The 16,382-nt window shown below is 43.6% G+C and overlaps 1 protein-coding gene across 2 annotated transcripts in view; it reads right to left on the bottom strand.

The window, feature by feature from the left end:
• Nucleotides 1–16,382, bottom strand: part of LOC124884066 (alpha-2-macroglobulin-like protein 1) — a 37,977-nt gene that overhangs the window by 1,931 nt on the left and 19,664 nt on the right. For both annotated transcript variants that reach the window (XM_047391674.1, XM_047391675.1), the window contains exons 22-35: nt 15,916–15,967; nt 15,682–15,765; nt 15,391–15,567; nt 13,102–13,183; nt 6,332–6,488; nt 4,778–4,852; nt 4,378–4,543; nt 3,903–4,099; nt 3,603–3,818; nt 2,004–2,122; nt 1,803–1,893; nt 1,656–1,724; nt 1,449–1,554; nt 1,308–1,349 (exon numbers count right to left, since the gene is read on the bottom strand). In XM_047391674.1, the coding sequence (XP_047247630.1) occupies nt 1,308–1,349; nt 1,449–1,554; nt 1,656–1,724; nt 1,803–1,893; nt 2,004–2,122; nt 3,603–3,818; nt 3,903–4,099; nt 4,378–4,543; nt 4,778–4,852; nt 6,332–6,488; nt 13,102–13,183; nt 15,391–15,567; nt 15,682–15,765; nt 15,916–15,967 (1,633 nt within the window). The remainder of the gene's footprint in view (nt 1–1,307; nt 1,350–1,448; nt 1,555–1,655; nt 1,725–1,802; nt 1,894–2,003; nt 2,123–3,602; nt 3,819–3,902; nt 4,100–4,377; nt 4,544–4,777; nt 4,853–6,331; nt 6,489–13,101; nt 13,184–15,390; nt 15,568–15,681; nt 15,766–15,915; nt 15,968–16,382) is intronic.

The following is a 16,382-nucleotide window of genomic DNA, read 5'->3' as shown; positions in this document are numbered from 1 at the left end:
AGTTACCTACCTTTCACACAATGCAACAGGAAACAACAATTTTTACCTCTGTCTTCTTCCCCCCCTCTTGGTTGGAGTAAGGGGGAGTCAGGTTTACCCTAAACCGGCTCAGTTATGTTTGAGGTCCAAACACACCCTCCATTTCTGCTACCTATGCGACCCCTTCTCTTTTCCAATGGTTATAATCAGTCTGACAGAGGGAGGTACCCTCAATCCTTGTGGTTTTTAGTATAACAATGACCACCAGTGGGCTCTAGATGGACACACTTTATCAGTGTATTATTTAACTTAGTACCCCTACATATAGCCCGTTCTAAAATGGCCAAACTCTAACACTCAGTAGTTTAATCTAACCTCCCCAGCAACCCTACACCATTCCAAATCCTTTGTGAAGTGCCTTGAGACGACGTGTGTTATGAATTGGTGCTATATAAATAAATCTGAATTGAATTAGTGTCCAGTAATGGGCTGTAGCCTCTCTTATGATAAATACAACCATTCTTCTTTGTGTTTTTTGTCCATATTAATTTTCCTCACTTTCTATCTCCATGTCTGTCTCTCCATCCCCTGCCTATACATTTAGCAAAGCTATCAGGTAGCAGCCACGGTCCCAGAATGCACTGCAGTGTGATGTCAGTGGGTGTTCTGTTACGAGCAGCTTTCAGGAAACTAAATATTTTGTGCTAACAGAATGTCATAAACAGCACTGGTCTTTGCGAATCAGATGCTTTTTACCTAGGCTGTTTACATAATCTTTCATCACTATGGACAAAATTTCCCCCTACATCCATCCATAATTCCTCCTTGAAAGGTGAGAAAACTTTATCAGCATAGAGAGACACTAATTATAAGGCAGAACAATTTAAGGAACAAATAGAAGGATTTTACTCATCTGGGTCTTGAAAATCAGATGCACTCCTTCAGTGAATCAGCATGTCATGTAATGTTATGGTTGTTATTTCCTGAGCTTGAAATGTGATGCAGGAACAGCAGGTGGGCGTGGCTATGACCACACACTGTTATTACTTATATACTGTCCTTGTAATTAGTGGTAATGTAAGATAAATACAAGCAGAAATAATCAGTTTGACTTTAAGTGTTCTAGAACTGAATTAAAAAAATTATTTCACATAATCTCCCTCAAACAATTTGATGAGATGAGTATGATGAGATCTACAACCAGATATCATTTTTCCCTGTCTCTTTCAGGGATTTCATATAAAGCACAGCTTCTTGGTTAAAACACTGTACTAAATCCTTTCCGATCACAGTGAAGTTGAGCACAAAGCTGGAGAACTCTTACGTACTCTCTGCACAGGGGGATGTGTAGTCAGTGACAGCCTGGTCAGCTGAAACAACAGAGAAAAAACATCAGGTTAGAGTAAGAGTACCACAAAACGATGGCTGTGGCATGGCACCGGGTGTTAGGTGTATAACTGAGTTCTTACTCGGCTGGTAGTAGTCATAGACTTTAATCACAGCTGGTTTCAGGTTCCTGACCCGCTGATCCTCCTCCAGAGTCACCTTGTACGTCTGTGACAAATTCTTTTTCAGCTGCAATCACAAAGAACATTTCAGATATTCACTTTCTGCACAGCTACAGGTACGCAGAAGGAAACGTAGCCGTCCTGGAACACAGCCTCAGTGCTACCCACCCCATCCAGGTAGATGTCGATAAATTCTTGGTCTACGTCTACACGCTTCACCGAGCGGTCCTCCCGCAGCTGCGACGGCAGAGCCAGAGGTTAGAATGCAGGTTTACTGAGTTAGAACATGTAAAAGCAATCAAACAGGGAAGTTACCAGCTGCAGGGAGCTCTGATCCAGAAGGTACCCAGACAGCAGTTTTATGTTGATGATCACCATGTTGGTCTCCGCTCTCCTGCCATGATACCTACAGGAAGGGACATAAAGCATCTTTAAGCCCGGTGAATTGCAGATCCCAACAGACATCATGGATACACGTGATTCTGCTGAAGTTAACACCCCCAGCAGCGGCAGTACCTGACGGCAACATCGAGCTGGAGCTGTGGTCGGCTGAGTGTGCAGTTCGCTTTCACGCTCTTAGTGATGATGAAGACAGAGAAGTCTTCAGGAGGAGGGATGTTGTAGTACATGGAGATCTGCAGAGACACAAACACATCAGTCAGTAAAGTGACAGGTTTACTAGGCTGAATGTGCCTTGCAAAAGTTTTCACACCCTGTGAACTTCTCCACATTTTGTGTTGCTACAACCACAAACATCAATGTACTTTATTGAGATTCCATGTAGTAGAGCACAACAAGGTAGTGAAGCGGAAAAAAACCCAATACAGGTCCTTCTCAAAATATTAGCATATTGTGATAAAGTTCATTATTTTCCATAATGTCATGATGAAAATGTAACATTCATATATTTTAGATTCATTGCACACTAACTGAAATATTTCAGGTCTTTCATTGTCTTAATATGGATGATTTTGGCATACAGCTCATGAAAACCCAAAATTCCTATCTCACAAAATTAGCATATTTCATCCGACCAATAAAAGAAAAGTGTTTTTAATACAAAAAACGTCAACCTTCAAATAATCATGTACAGTTATGCACTTCCTTCCCACAGACTTCCCACTGAGGTGCCTTGATACAGCACTCTGGGAACAGCCTATTCGTTCAGAAATTTCTTTCTGTGTCTTACCCTCTTGCTTGAGGGTGTCAATAGTGGCCTTCTGGACAGCAGTCAGGTCGGCAGTCTTACCCATGATTGGGGTTTTGAGTGATGAACCAGGCTGGGAGTTTTAAAGGCCTCAGGAATCTTTTGCAGGTGTTTAGAGTTAACTCGTTGATTCAGATGATTAGGTTCATAGCTCGTTTAGAGACCCTTTTAATGATATGCTAATTTTGTGAGATAGGAATTTTGGGTTTTCATGAGCTGTATGCCACAATCATCCGTATTAAGACAATAAAAGACCTGAAATATTTCAGTTAGTGTGCAATGAATCTAAAATATATGAATGTTAAATTTTCATCATGACATTATGGAAAATAATGAACTTTATCACAATATGCTAATTTTTTGAGAAGGACCTGTATATGAATTTGTAAATAGTTTTAGAAATAAAAATCTGAAGTGTGCCATGCATTTTGTTTGAGCACCCAGTTGTACATCTAGAGGTTGAAACTTTGGAAAGTCAAATTAGATCAAGAACATCTGTGAGCATTAACTGGGAAGTATTGTCACATATTCTGTTGGATTTAGGTAAAGGCTTTGACTAGGCCATTCTACCACATACCCGTTGTAGCTCTGACTGTATGCTAGAGGTTTTTGTCCAGCTCAAAGGTGGAGCCTTGCCTCAGTCTAACGTCATCTTCAGCCACTAACAGATTTACTTCCATGATTGTTCGACATTTAGCTCCGTCCATATTTACATCCACTCTCAACAGCTTTCCAGTCTGACTTGAAGAAACTCATCCCTACTGCATGAAACAGAACATCTTGTGAGTATTAACCCCAGTATGATACGCCGGTCAGTCTGTGCAATAATCAGGTTTGTTAGCCTACACCGGTGTCGCCGGTAGCTGTGACCACATGTGTGACTTGCTGAGTTGAATTGGCTTGTTCACCTGAGCCAGTACGCAGCTCTGTCCCCTGGCTCTAATGGTGTACTCTCCGGAGACCTCCCTCAACTTCTCTTCCTGGTACAGCAGCCTGTTGCTCTGTGTCACCGTGAACTCCTTCCTCAGGCCTCCCAGCGACGTGACAGTCACTGTAGTTGTTCCCTGTGGACTGTAGGTGGCAGCAGCATACTTGGCGAGGGCCTGGAGGGCCACCACTGTGTCCTGTTAGGCAGTTTAATGTTAGTTCTGGTAGCTTTAGGGCGAAGGCTCTCCTGTAAATGGTAAAAAAAACAAAACACATGGTACCTGTGTGGAGGAGAAGCCGCCGAACGGATTCTGTTGCTGAGCGAGCCAACGGACGATGCCAGAAGTGTAATCCAAACTGAAACTCTTTATGGGAGGCGAGATGAGCAGTGCCAGCAGCACATAGGAGGTCATCTCCACTTCTACCGAATCAAGGCCTTGGTCAGTAGACCCCACTCTCTCCCAATAAATGGTGCCTCCTGCCAATCAGGATAAGGAGTAATGGCAGAAGATCAGGAAATAATATTTGTACTCAGTGTGTTAAATAAAATAAGTAGGACCACGAATATTTGGATTAGAAAGATCCAACGAGGTTTAAGAAATGTAGAGACATCTTACATGGGGACATGACATTAAAACCATGCACATGAACAAAATGTATTAATTCAAATTCAGTTTTCCTGCACTCAGAGCTTGTTCTATCACTGCACTGTTTGAGGTAATCATCCAGGGTTTTCTTTTGTTCGCCTAGTCATACCATCCTTCTTGGCCTTCTGGTCCAGAATAGTGATGAGTTTGCTCCTCATCTCCTGATCTCCAGCCAGACTGAAGGTGTACGACATCAGGGCCGTGGTGTACAGGTTGTCGAACCCTCCGGTCACAGCGTCCGTCAGACATTTCAGGCCACTCTGCACCACGGGGTCCTGATGCAAAGCAACCAAACACACAGCAATGATAAGGCTGTGAGCTGGAGTTCAACCGTTTCCTTATTCTTTAACAATGGACGTCCTATCTGCTATGGCAGCTAAGTGAGAGAATTGCAAATGAAGCCTCCAACAGAGCACAGAAAATCAGCTTTGTTTCACTCCAAATGTCTTGCAAAAAGGTGTTTGAGAATAAGACAAGATGAAGTAAAATGAGTAAAAGAGATGTCTCACCGAGGCGACTCCGTCCAGCTCCAGCATCGCAGCAACGATGTAAGCTGTCAGTGACACATCGTCACTCACTCCCCCCTTGTAAAAACACAAGATTCAATGGCACTAGGTCAGACTCTCAGCCCTAAACGCTTTATATACCAGCATGAGCTATATTAGGTCCTATTCATCATACAGCCCACATGAGCTCGCCATTGTCAAGAAAGTATTTCTGATCTTTTTTTAGGCAAAAGGACATTTATCTCAGTTACAAAGGCAGCAGGGTCATTAGGATCACACAAATCATCCATAACTGTAATATTTTATTTTTCAACTATTTGGTCAGTTAGAGGAAAAAGGTCATAAGCCAGATTTTAAATTTAGCACTGTAATATTGTACATTTAAAAGGTTGGTGCATTATCAGATGTACCCAGAAACAAGGTGCTGACAGGGTGGAAACTCCAACCTTTTTTCCATTTTGTTTAACCACCACAGCTGAGCGCTAACCGGTTGCACTGTCAACAACTCTCTTCAGTATGGATGTAATAACTGAGATGGGAGTACTCAAAGTTAGCCATTTTCACTGTCGGTCAGGTGTTTAACAATTAACTCAGAGGAGACTAAAAGCTTTAAGAAACTATTTTAAAAAGGAACCTACTTTCTACAGAAGGGTTTCTGTTGTGTATTCAGGCTGGCGTTAAATACGATTAGAGTTCTGCAGATAACAAGCAGGCTGAACGTACCACAGTCGGGTCGTTACATTTATTCTATCTTTCAACCTGTGAGAATTAAGGTGAGGGTCTACGTTCTCTAGGGAACACAGAAATGCTACCCATGTTGGTACAGGGTATCTATATTCTCATTAATGCATGAAAATTTCCAAAATGCACCCAACAATTATTAGTTATTTTTTATCTCCCAAGCAGCCAGATTTGATCTTTTAGTCTTTAAAATACTTCTGTTAGTTTATAAATCACAAAATAACTTAGCACCAAAATACATCAAATATTTGTTGTTATTGTATCAACTTTCCAGACCACTGGAAAGTTTTATTTCTTATCCTAACCACCATGGGAGGTGTTTGCTTTCTCCCCGATAAGATGAAGGATCCTGGGTTTCAAACAGGGAAAACGTGGGAATATCGGGAAAGCAACGCCTCATGTTCCAGTGGAACATGGCTGCAGGAGCATCTTTTACATTACAGCATTCACATTTCCAGCTGTTCTCAGACTGCAGACAGAATGGAAACAATAAAGCAGAGATAATGACAACATGGAATCAATGATGAACTAAAGTAACATATATTTCCTGGATACTGAACTGTTTGCTTGGTGTCTATATCCATATTATTTACTGCAGGGGTTCATCTGAGATTTTTGGTTTATAGCTGCAACATGAGTTGTGAGCTTCCCACAAAAAAGCACTTCAATGCATTCATGGTGATGAAGATTGAAACGAATTCATATAATTCATGTGATGCAGAGTCACGAGGATTCTCAGATATTTTACATTCTGGTGAATTAGTGCCCACAATGAATGAATGCTGTACTTTTATTGATCTTCTAAAACACCCATACCTTCATGCTGTTGTGGAAGAGCTTTCCAACAGATGTGAAACAGCCGTCTTTCTTTTGCAGTCTGGACAGCCAGGTCCTGGGGTCTTTGATGTGCTGTGGGTCCACGTAGACGTAATCTCTGGCGCCGCTGAACGACTTCATCACAAAAGCAGTGAGCCTGGAGACAAAAGACACTCAGTCAGAGAATGTGAGCCCCAAAACTGACCCCAGCAGCAGGACAGTTATGCAACAGCAGACCAGAGCGACACAATCAGCGGCACTCAAACACACGCTAGTCAGGCTAACTGAAGCTGAAGCGGTTATGAGCTTCTTATAGCAATCATCACATTAGAATGGGGATGCTTCAATATGGGGCCACGCCTGCTGTTATTACAGCTTTTAAAATGGGTTCAGATGCTGTTCTGGCCAGAGGTTCACATCCACTCATCTTTAGCATGAATGTCATATTGGTTTTGGGCTTTTAATGATTCATTTTAACCATTTTGTTTCTAGTGTGGAACCATTAAACATTAAACTGTATTTGGTTTGTATTTATTGAGGATTTTCTGCAATTTACACAGATTCAAAAATATACATACAGGTTCAAATATACACATATATTCATTTTTATCAATGTGCCTTATTAAGTTGCAGAGAAACTAGACACTTTTTATATCTATCAGCGTGCTTCTGGGATAATGCCGGCTGTATATCTGAGTACTCTTGTTATCACAAGATGGTAGTTAGTTTTCTGGCACAAACTCAGCTTCAAGCATCTTTTCAAAAGGGTTGAGGTTTGGACATCTGCTTTATTCATCCAAAAACCAGTTCAATTTAACACCAGTGTGGACCAAGAGGGTGCAGACAAAGAAACCCCTGGAGCTCGCCACACGGACAAGCCAAACACCTTCTGAAGAAAGGTTTTATTATCAATAAAATATTAGCTGAGCTGTCTCCGTATGTTTGAGCCTGAATTTTGATGACAGAAAATCAAGGAGAAATTCAAACTTCTGCACCCAATTCTGTTTTTTCTTGTGTGTTTAATCTTTATCCCAGCTCAAAAAACAAACTGTTCATATCTGTCCTCAGGAGCCCAAAATGAATGACATCCATGCTGATGAGTTGATCTAAAGTTCTGACTGGTTCTGTTTTTAAAAGCTCCTTTACTAAATGTGTGAACATGGACCATTGCTTTTCTGCATTGTTCCCTGTTAAAGCTTACCCACAAAGCCATATTAGCATTCATGTAGAGCTGCGTTCGGGACACACACACACACACACACACACACACACACACACACACACACACACACGTTTACCTGCATTACTCTCATGAAGACAGATGAATAAAACAAACACTTCATCCTAAAGCATTCAGAGGGACTAAAACTCTACATCACTGTGTGCAACTGATGTCTGATTTTCTTTTAAAAGAGTTCAGCTTTATAGATTTCCCACAGATTTCTGGGAGTAAATGCTTAAGCCCCAGTTTCTTCCAAACACATGGAGGAAAAAAAAACACCCCCACACATTTACAGATTGCCAAACTGCCCACCCCCCTTTTTGTCAAATTCCCCCAGGCAGCCTCTGCTTTAAGCCCATTAAATGAAAATATTCGTTTTTTTCCGGAAGCTTCCTAATAAAACTAATGTATCAGGATATTTGCTTTTGGCAGCATGCAAAGACGAGTCTCTGTGTGTGTGTGTGTGTGTGTGCGTTCCTCCCACCATGTCTGGTTTGCATTTTTTTGTTCTCTTGTCACATGAAGCCAGAGATATGAAAAACAAACCTCTTGGATAAATGTTTTAAATGCTTCTCGAATGATGCAACTTCAGTCTAACACCAGTTTAATCTTCATGTTTCTACCTTCCAAAAAGAAATCAGAAATATCACAAACACATGTTGGATTTACTTTACACAATTATGTTTACTCAACTTTCATATGTTAAGTGTATAGAGGGTAAACAGGAGCCCACCTATCATGTGCCAGGATTTATTTTCATGAATTATCGCCCTTCTATTTTGGCATGTATGTCAATAAATGATATATTGTTGCCTTATGATTGTAAAAATCAATTTCTCTTAATTCGTTAAGTAGAGGTAGGCTATAGAACCCCTGATTAAAACCTGCTTTTAAAACCCTTTCAGTCGATTCACTCAGTACAACACATGAGTATGGGATATCAGGCTCTGCGTGTTCTGGCTGAAGCCACCTCTAATCACGCCTCCTAGGCAAATGATGTGATGACGACAGGTGACAGGCCCCGCTTGCACTATATACCTGTCCATCATCGTCGTCATTACTCAGTTCTTACGCTCTTCACCTCGCTAAGAACACCTCTTTGAGTCAGGCTAGCTAGCTGCTGCTGGTTAGCTCTGTGTCTCTTTCTAAAGACTACTTGGAACTAGTTCAACTGCTTTGTTGGAGTTAGTCACTGCTGCCCGCTGGTGAGCGTGTCTGCCCACGAAACGCTAATTTCAAGCAGTTCGGTCTGGCTTTGTGGTTTGGGATGAGCACAAAGCTAACACAAGCTAAGCAGAAGTCTTGTATTCGTCCCTGTCCTCAGGGATGCGGCTTCTCGCTTCATGAGAAGGACCAGCATAAGGCTTGTCCCGTCTGTCTCGGGATCGTTCACGCTCGCAGAGCGTTGGCGGAGCCCGAAGCATGTGGGTTCTGTCGTCAGCTTCATCGCTCGACCCTGGAGAGGCGGGTTAAATTCCTCGAGAAGGTGCTGGGAGAGGCTACTGTCTCACGGCGAGACCAACTGCTCTCCGAGGCGGGAAACCCAGTTTCGCCCGATTCTGACGAGGACGGCTTTTCGGTCGAAGTCCCCGCTTCCAGCTGGGCAGACCATATGGAGTATGTTGATGGGTTAGCCGATAATGCAGGTGCTCAGTCTCAACTTCAACTAGAACACCTTCAGGGAGAGGAGGACGTACTAGACATCGGTTTGGATGTTCATGGTCTGTCTGATGATGAAGATGAGTCTCTGCCGAGTCAGGCTGCCGCTGCTGCGCCAGCAGGCCCGGGCGACACGTCTTTTTTCTCTCTTTGCCGCCATGCAGCTGATACCCTGGACATGGAATGGCCCTCCCCACCTCCTGCGGAGAAGCCATCGTGATTCGCGGGGTTTTATCTCCCCTCTGAGCCGGCCGCAGTCAAGCACCATCTACCCATGTTCCCAGACTTTGTCTCTGAGTTGACCTCTTCATGGAACAAACCACTGTCCACCCGCGTCACGGTACCGGGTTATGGACAGTATCTGGACCTGGAAGGTGCCGAAAAAGCCAGACTGGTGAATCTTCCACCTATGGAACCGTCTTTGGCAGCATATCTGGCCCCCTCCCAAAATCGTGGTGTGGGTTGTCCAACATCGCTTCCGTCTAAGCACTGTAGGTTCTCCGCTGCTCAATTGGAGAAAATCTACAGGGCTCAAGTGACCACCGCTCGTGCCCTGAGCTCCATTACCATGCTGCTAACATACCAAGCTATGCGCTTGGCGGAACTTGGCGCCGCAACACCAACGGAGAGCCTTTTGATGTCGCTCTTGAATGAGGTGAGAATCACCGCTGACTACATCCTCCGTGTATCCCGCTGTGCAGCGCTGTCACTGGGCAGAGGGATGGCATCAACGGTGGTTGCGCAAAGGCACCTGTGGCTGATGCTCTCTGACATCCCGGATAGGGATAGAGCCGTCTACTGGATGAACTGGTGGTAGCCGACAGGCTGTTTGGGCAGTCTCTCGATGCCATACAGGCGAAATTCGAGCTGAGGAAAAAGCAGACCAAACGACTGCGCAGTATCATCCCCAGGCGAGATTTGAGACCCAAATCCAGCTCAGGCTCTTGCAAACCAGCTGTATTGCCACCCCCACCGAAGAGGATGACGCGGCCCATGAGCTTGAGCCCTCAGACGGCACAGAACCACGACCAAGTTCCCCGAAAGACGGCCTGGAGCAGGTGTCCTCCTCCGGGGCTCCAGAGGGACTCAACGTCCTGGAAGAAGAAGACACAGTCCTCCTAGCTGTGGGACTCGGGATTCAGGAGTTTCGGGAGCAGGGAGACATGTTTGCCAGTTTTCGGCAAGTGCCGTCCAAAAGATGTTTCGCTGGTGTTGTTCGGGATCCCAGTCCCAAGAGGCGCTGCGTTTCCCCCACACAGTCTCCCAAGAACAATTTCCTCACAAATATATTTGCACTAAAAGCCCCCAGTTTGGGTGCGTTGAATGTGTTTCTGAGCACTGTAGTTGTTCCAAATGTTTATATGGATGCTCCAAATGTTTCAATAAAGACAGTTTTTTTTAATGAAAAAAAGGTCAAAATCAAAGGGCTGCAGGCGACAGCGAAATGAGGCTGCACCTCTTCTCGCACGTCTGGCTACACGTCTCCATATGTGGCACGCATGCGCACTCCAACCTTGGGTGGAGAGGACCGTTGCTATGGGTTACCGTTTACAGTTTTGCCGGAGACCACCCCGCTTTGTTGGCGTGGTAAACACGGTGGTAATGGCCCAAGCAGCAGAGATTCTGAGAGAGGAAATAAATACACTGTTGGCAATAGGAGCTATCCGTGCGGTTCCCGAGTCGGACATGAACAGAGGTTGGTACAGCCGTTATTTTGTTGTTCTGAAAAAAGGGGGCGGGCTTCGTCCAATCCTGGACTTGAGAGTTCTGAACAAATACCTCTGAACATACAAGTTCAAAATGTTAACACTCAAGCAGCTTCTGAGTGCTATCAGCCCGGGCGATTGGTTCGCCACGATCGACCTGACAGACGCTTACTTTCACGTAGCGATACACCAGGACCACAGACAGTTTCTGATATTTGCCTTCGAGGGCAAGGCGTACAAGTACCTCATACTGCCTTTCAGTCTGTCTCTAGCACCTCGCACCTTTACAAAATGTGTAGAGGCAGCGCTAGCACCTCTCAGAGAAACAGGCGTCTGCATTTTAACTTATCTGGATGACTGGCCTTTAATAGCCAGTTCCAGAGAGCAGGCGACAGTGCAGCTGTCTCGGGTTCTGTCACACATTCGGGCTCTAGGATTTTTGGTAAACTCTCAGAAAAGCTCGCTGATCCCGAGACAGCAATTTTCATTTCTTGGTCTGGAAATATGCTCCTCTACAAGCAGGGCACGTCTTTCCGACCACAGAGTGGCCGTGTTTCACCGCTGCCTTGCTCAGTTTCAGTTGGGACACAAACTGCGTTTCCACACCCACTGTCCTCTGTTCTTTTCCATAACAGATCAGGATGCTCCACTGGGAGTGGATGCCCTAGCCCATCCATGGCCCAATGTACTCCTGTATGCATTCCCCCCAGTGGAAATTATACTACCTGTACTAGAGAGGGTGCACAAGCAGGGTGTGTCCCTAATTTTGGTAGCACCTCGTTGGCCTGCAAAGTCATGGTATTCCGAGATAATCAGCCTGCTGGCAGCAGAGCCGTGGCAACTCGCCGTTTGCCGGGATCTCCTCACTCAGGCAGGGGGGGAGATATTTCATCCACACCCAGAGCTGTGGAAGCTGCATGCTTACCTGCTGAGAGGTCCAGCTTATTAGACAAAGGTCTCCCCCCTGATGTGGTGGCAACAATCCAGAATGCAAGAGCATCCTCCACTAGAGGCTTATACGCTTATAAATGGCGAGCTTTTCAGCAGTGGTGTGAGGACAAGCACGTTGTTCCATTTCAGTGCTCAATGGTAGAAGTTTTAACGTTTTTGCAGGATTTGCTGGATAAAGGTCTTTCCTTTTCCACAATTAAGGTCTACTTGGCTGCCATTTCTGCCTGCCATATTGGTTTTAATGGAGTCACACCAGGAGCTCAACCTCTGGCTGTACGCTTCTTAAAGGGGGTTCGTAGACTCAGACCTGTGATTAAACCCAGTTTTCCTTCCTGGGATCTCACATTGGTACTAGAAGCTCTTTGTGACTCTCCATTTGAACCTTTGGAGTCAGTAGATGTGAAGTTCCTTTCATATAAGTTTGCTCTGCTTCTTGCTCTGACAACTGCAAAGCAGGTTGGAGACCTCAATGCTTTGTCTGTAAATCCTACCTGCATACACTTTTCGCCTGATGGTTCCAAGGTCACCTTGCGACCCAATGCAGCTTATCTTCCTAAGGTTATACCTCTCCCCCTGGATTGTGGAGGCTATTTCTCTAGCTTACAGCGACAGGGGTCTCCCAATGCCACGTGGTGTGAGGGTTCACTCCACCAGGGGCAAAGCGACCTCCTGGGCCCTATTTAGAGGGGTGCCCATGAGTGACATTTGTGCTGAAGCCAGCTGGTCTTCGCCGCACACATTTGTAAAGTTTTATCGTTTGGATGTGACAACCCTTTCTGTGGCTCACTCTGTTTTTTCTGCTGGGTCTGAAGTGCTGCACTAGTATGCAGTGCATGATCCAGGTTTTATGGCTGCTCTGCATGGTGTTTATATATGTCCCGTACTCATGTGTTGTACTGAGTGAATCGACTGAAAGGGAACGTAAAGTTATGCATATAACTACTGTTCCCTGAAGGAGAGTAACGAAGTACAACACATTGCTGCCCCGCTGCTCAGCTGGGCTCGGTGCATAGCGGCTATCGAACTGAGTAATGACGACGATGACGGACAGGTATATAGTGCAGGTGGGGCCTGTCACCTGACGTCATCACATCATTTGCCTACGAGGCGTGATTAGAGGTGGCTTCAGCCAGGACACGCAGGGCGTGATATCCCATACTCATGTGTTATACTTCATTACTCTCCTTCAGGGAACAGTAGTTATATGCATAACTTTATGGTATGTTACTGACCAGGTGTTTCCAGAGGGGTCGCTGTTCCCAAAGGCGCTGTAGGAACCGTCATCATGCTTGTAGTTGAGCTGCCTCTGATATCCTACAACACAGAGACACACACAGAAGGCATCTCTTCAGAGCTTTTATCCGCCTAGAGAAATAAAATGTTCTACTCTAGCTCATAAAGAGTAGAACTTGTGGAGACTAAATACCATTTTTACGCCCATGATATGGTTATCTATAGTTCTGCGAAAACTCTTAGTGCCAGTGTCATTAAAACAATGCGTATAACATAAATCAGAATAGGTTTCAACAATTAGACCTTTCTTTAAATTCAAATAAGAGCAAGTTAATGTTATTTTCAAAAACAAAGCCTAATCTGCAGATTAGTTATCCTGTCGTCACTCTTCAAGGGGCAGAAATTGAAAGAGTTCAATCTTTTAAATATCTAGGTATTTTAATTGACGATAATCTTAGCTTTAAACAGCATGTTGAACAATTAATTAGGAAACTGAGGCTGAAAATTGGCTTCTATTTTAGAAATAGGCTATGTTTCTCTTTTAATGCAAAGAAGAAACTGGTAGCAGTAACTTTTTTACCCATTTTGGATTATGGTGATCTTATTTATATGAATGCTCCAGCACAAGTATGAAACCCATTAGAAGCTGTTTATCATGCCTCTTGTGGTTCATCACAAACTGTAAGCCTTGCACACATCGTTGGGAACTTCACACACGCACGGATTGGCCAACATTGGAGACTCATAGACTGACTCATTGGAATATGTTCATTTATAAAGGGTTCTCTGCGTCTGCTCCCCCCATATCTCTGTGAATATAACCAAGAACGGCTGGACTGTATTCTTTACGCTCTCAAAAATCACTGCTACTGTCTGTACCAAGTGTTTGCACAGTGGCTGGTAGGGTGGCATTTCAGTATTTTGCCCCCACAACATGGAACATTTTACAAGAAGGCTGGAAATCGAAGGAACTGGTTCCAATAGGACAATTTAAACTATTGCCCAAAAGTTTGGAAATAAAGTCCATGGGTTGTAATTGTTTTATGAAACTGTTTTGTAAATCTTTGTAAATTGTTTTTAATGTGTTGATTTTTGCCGCTGTCTTGGCCAGGACTCCCTTGAAAAAGAGATTGGTAAATCTCAACAGGATTTTCCTGGTTAAATAAAGGTTAAATAAAAAAAATAAAATAAACGATGATGTCTACAAGCAACGTTTTGAAGCTGTTCAGGGACACGGTGCCTTGGACAGATATTAATACCTCTTGAACCTTTTGTCACATTACAACCACCAAACTGTAATTTTATTGAGACTTTATCTGACAGACCAACACAAAGTAATGAAGAATTGTGATATACAAGAAAAATGATTCTTGGTTTTCAAAATGTTTTACTAATAAAAGTCTGCAAGGTGTGTAGTGCCAGACAGGTCAGGGGTTCAGAGTTGGGACAAAGAAGCAGCCAAGGGGATCATGCCAACTCTGGAGGAGCTGCAGAGATCCCCAGCTCAAGTTGGAGAATGTAATAAATCGCCAACCATTAGTTCTGCACTTCTCAAGGTTGACCTTTATGAAGGAGTTGCAAGAAGACAGTCATTGTTGACAGGAAGCTAATAGCACTCTGGTCAAAGTTTGCAAACATACAAGTTTGCAAACTTGTATAATATCGTGTTCGGATCCAAGAAGGCAAAAAAATAAGTGTTTTGGCCCACATTCAAAACATGATAAAGGAAAATGAAAATGAACACTATAACCTGAAAATTCCCACCATTAACGTGGTGATGGCAGCATCATGCTGTGGGGTTGCTTTTCTTCAGCAGGCCCAGAGAAGCTGGTCAAAGTGAATGGGAGGATTGATGGAGCTAAATACTGGAACACACCCCATTACAGACTTTTCAGATTTTTATCTGAACAATCATTTTCCTACCACTTCACAGTCATGCTCGGCTGTGTGTTGGACTATGAGATAAACGAAGTACATTAAAGTTTGTGCTTGTAATGTGAGATCTTACATAGGTTCACTGGACCCATATTTTTTACTGGATATGTGATTTAGAGAATTAATTTAGTGCTATATTTTCCTCGGTTTTCCACAGTTTCCTATCATATATATTTTTTTAAATATGTCTTTGAAATCCAGAATTCCCAACTACTAATTAAACAGTTTAATGACGATTAATGAAGACTGGTATTCCATCTTTGCAATTTTCTGGGATTTGATTCAGAAATGAACAGTTTCGCCTCTTCCACCTGTTAAAGAGGAAAGACAAGGGATTCAAGAAAAGTCCTCACCGCTTTCCAGGAAGCGCTTGGCCTTCTCCAGGATGGCATCGGTCAGCTGACCAGAGCTTTTCAGGTAGTTGAGGATGAAGATGTTTGGAGCGAACAGCAACATGTTTTGCTCCCCACAGCCATACGGCATGGCCAGAAGCTTATCCAGGTTCTGCAGGGCCCGGCCCATGAGGTCACCTGCAGGCGGGGAATTGGGAAAAAAAGTCAAATGTCTCTGCACACTTTCTACTCACTGGCTGAGGCATCTGTGCCAACAAGTGCCTGCAGGTGTCCCAGTGCTGTGTCAACTACCCAGGACAGAGATGGATGCTTTGGCTGATCCGGCCACAAACGTTTTAGGCAGTATGAGAGAGATTTTCTTCTCCACTGGACCATCTGGTTAAAAAGACAACTTTGTTGAAATTTGAGCTCAACGTTTCTTGTTTTTTTTGAAAGTCTGATACATAACATCCTGAGATATTTTTCCTACCTATTCCACTAATAACCTGAGATCAAGTGATCATACTTTAAGGTGCAGAAACTCACTTGCAGGACACAGCAGAGCGTTGAAGCTCTCCATCTGAGGGATTCCTTCAGCCTGACAGAGACACACAGAACTGTGGTATTAGAGGAGAATACTGAAGACCGTAAAACCACAACAAACACCTTCTCACAAAGATGGCTTAAAAATTGTTTTCATAATGAAGGAATCTATATGAGCAAGAAAAATTTTAACTTTTTTACGCTAAAAATATGGGAGAACAAAACAATTTGCACCCATGAAGACAGACCACAGTAACGCTGCTCATTGTCAACCTTTGTTCTTATATGAACACACATGAATTACTGTAATTCACTTTGACCCCAACAGACAGACAGTCTCCTGTTGGTTCATTAAAGTTCAGCAAAGTTAATTATAAAGGAAGCACTGAGACACATTTCCTTTGGATTTTCAGATTTTCAACAGCTCTTTTAATGGAAACCAAATTAAATTACTTTTCCAAATAAATAAA

This window comes from Girardinichthys multiradiatus, chromosome 18 (genome assembly GCF_021462225.1).
Source record: "Girardinichthys multiradiatus isolate DD_20200921_A chromosome 18, DD_fGirMul_XY1, whole genome shotgun sequence".
Taxonomy (NCBI): Eukaryota; Metazoa; Chordata; class Actinopteri; order Cyprinodontiformes; family Goodeidae; genus Girardinichthys; species Girardinichthys multiradiatus.
The sequence above is the reverse complement of the archived record's forward strand: the minus strand, read 5'-3'. Positions and strand labels throughout refer to the sequence as shown.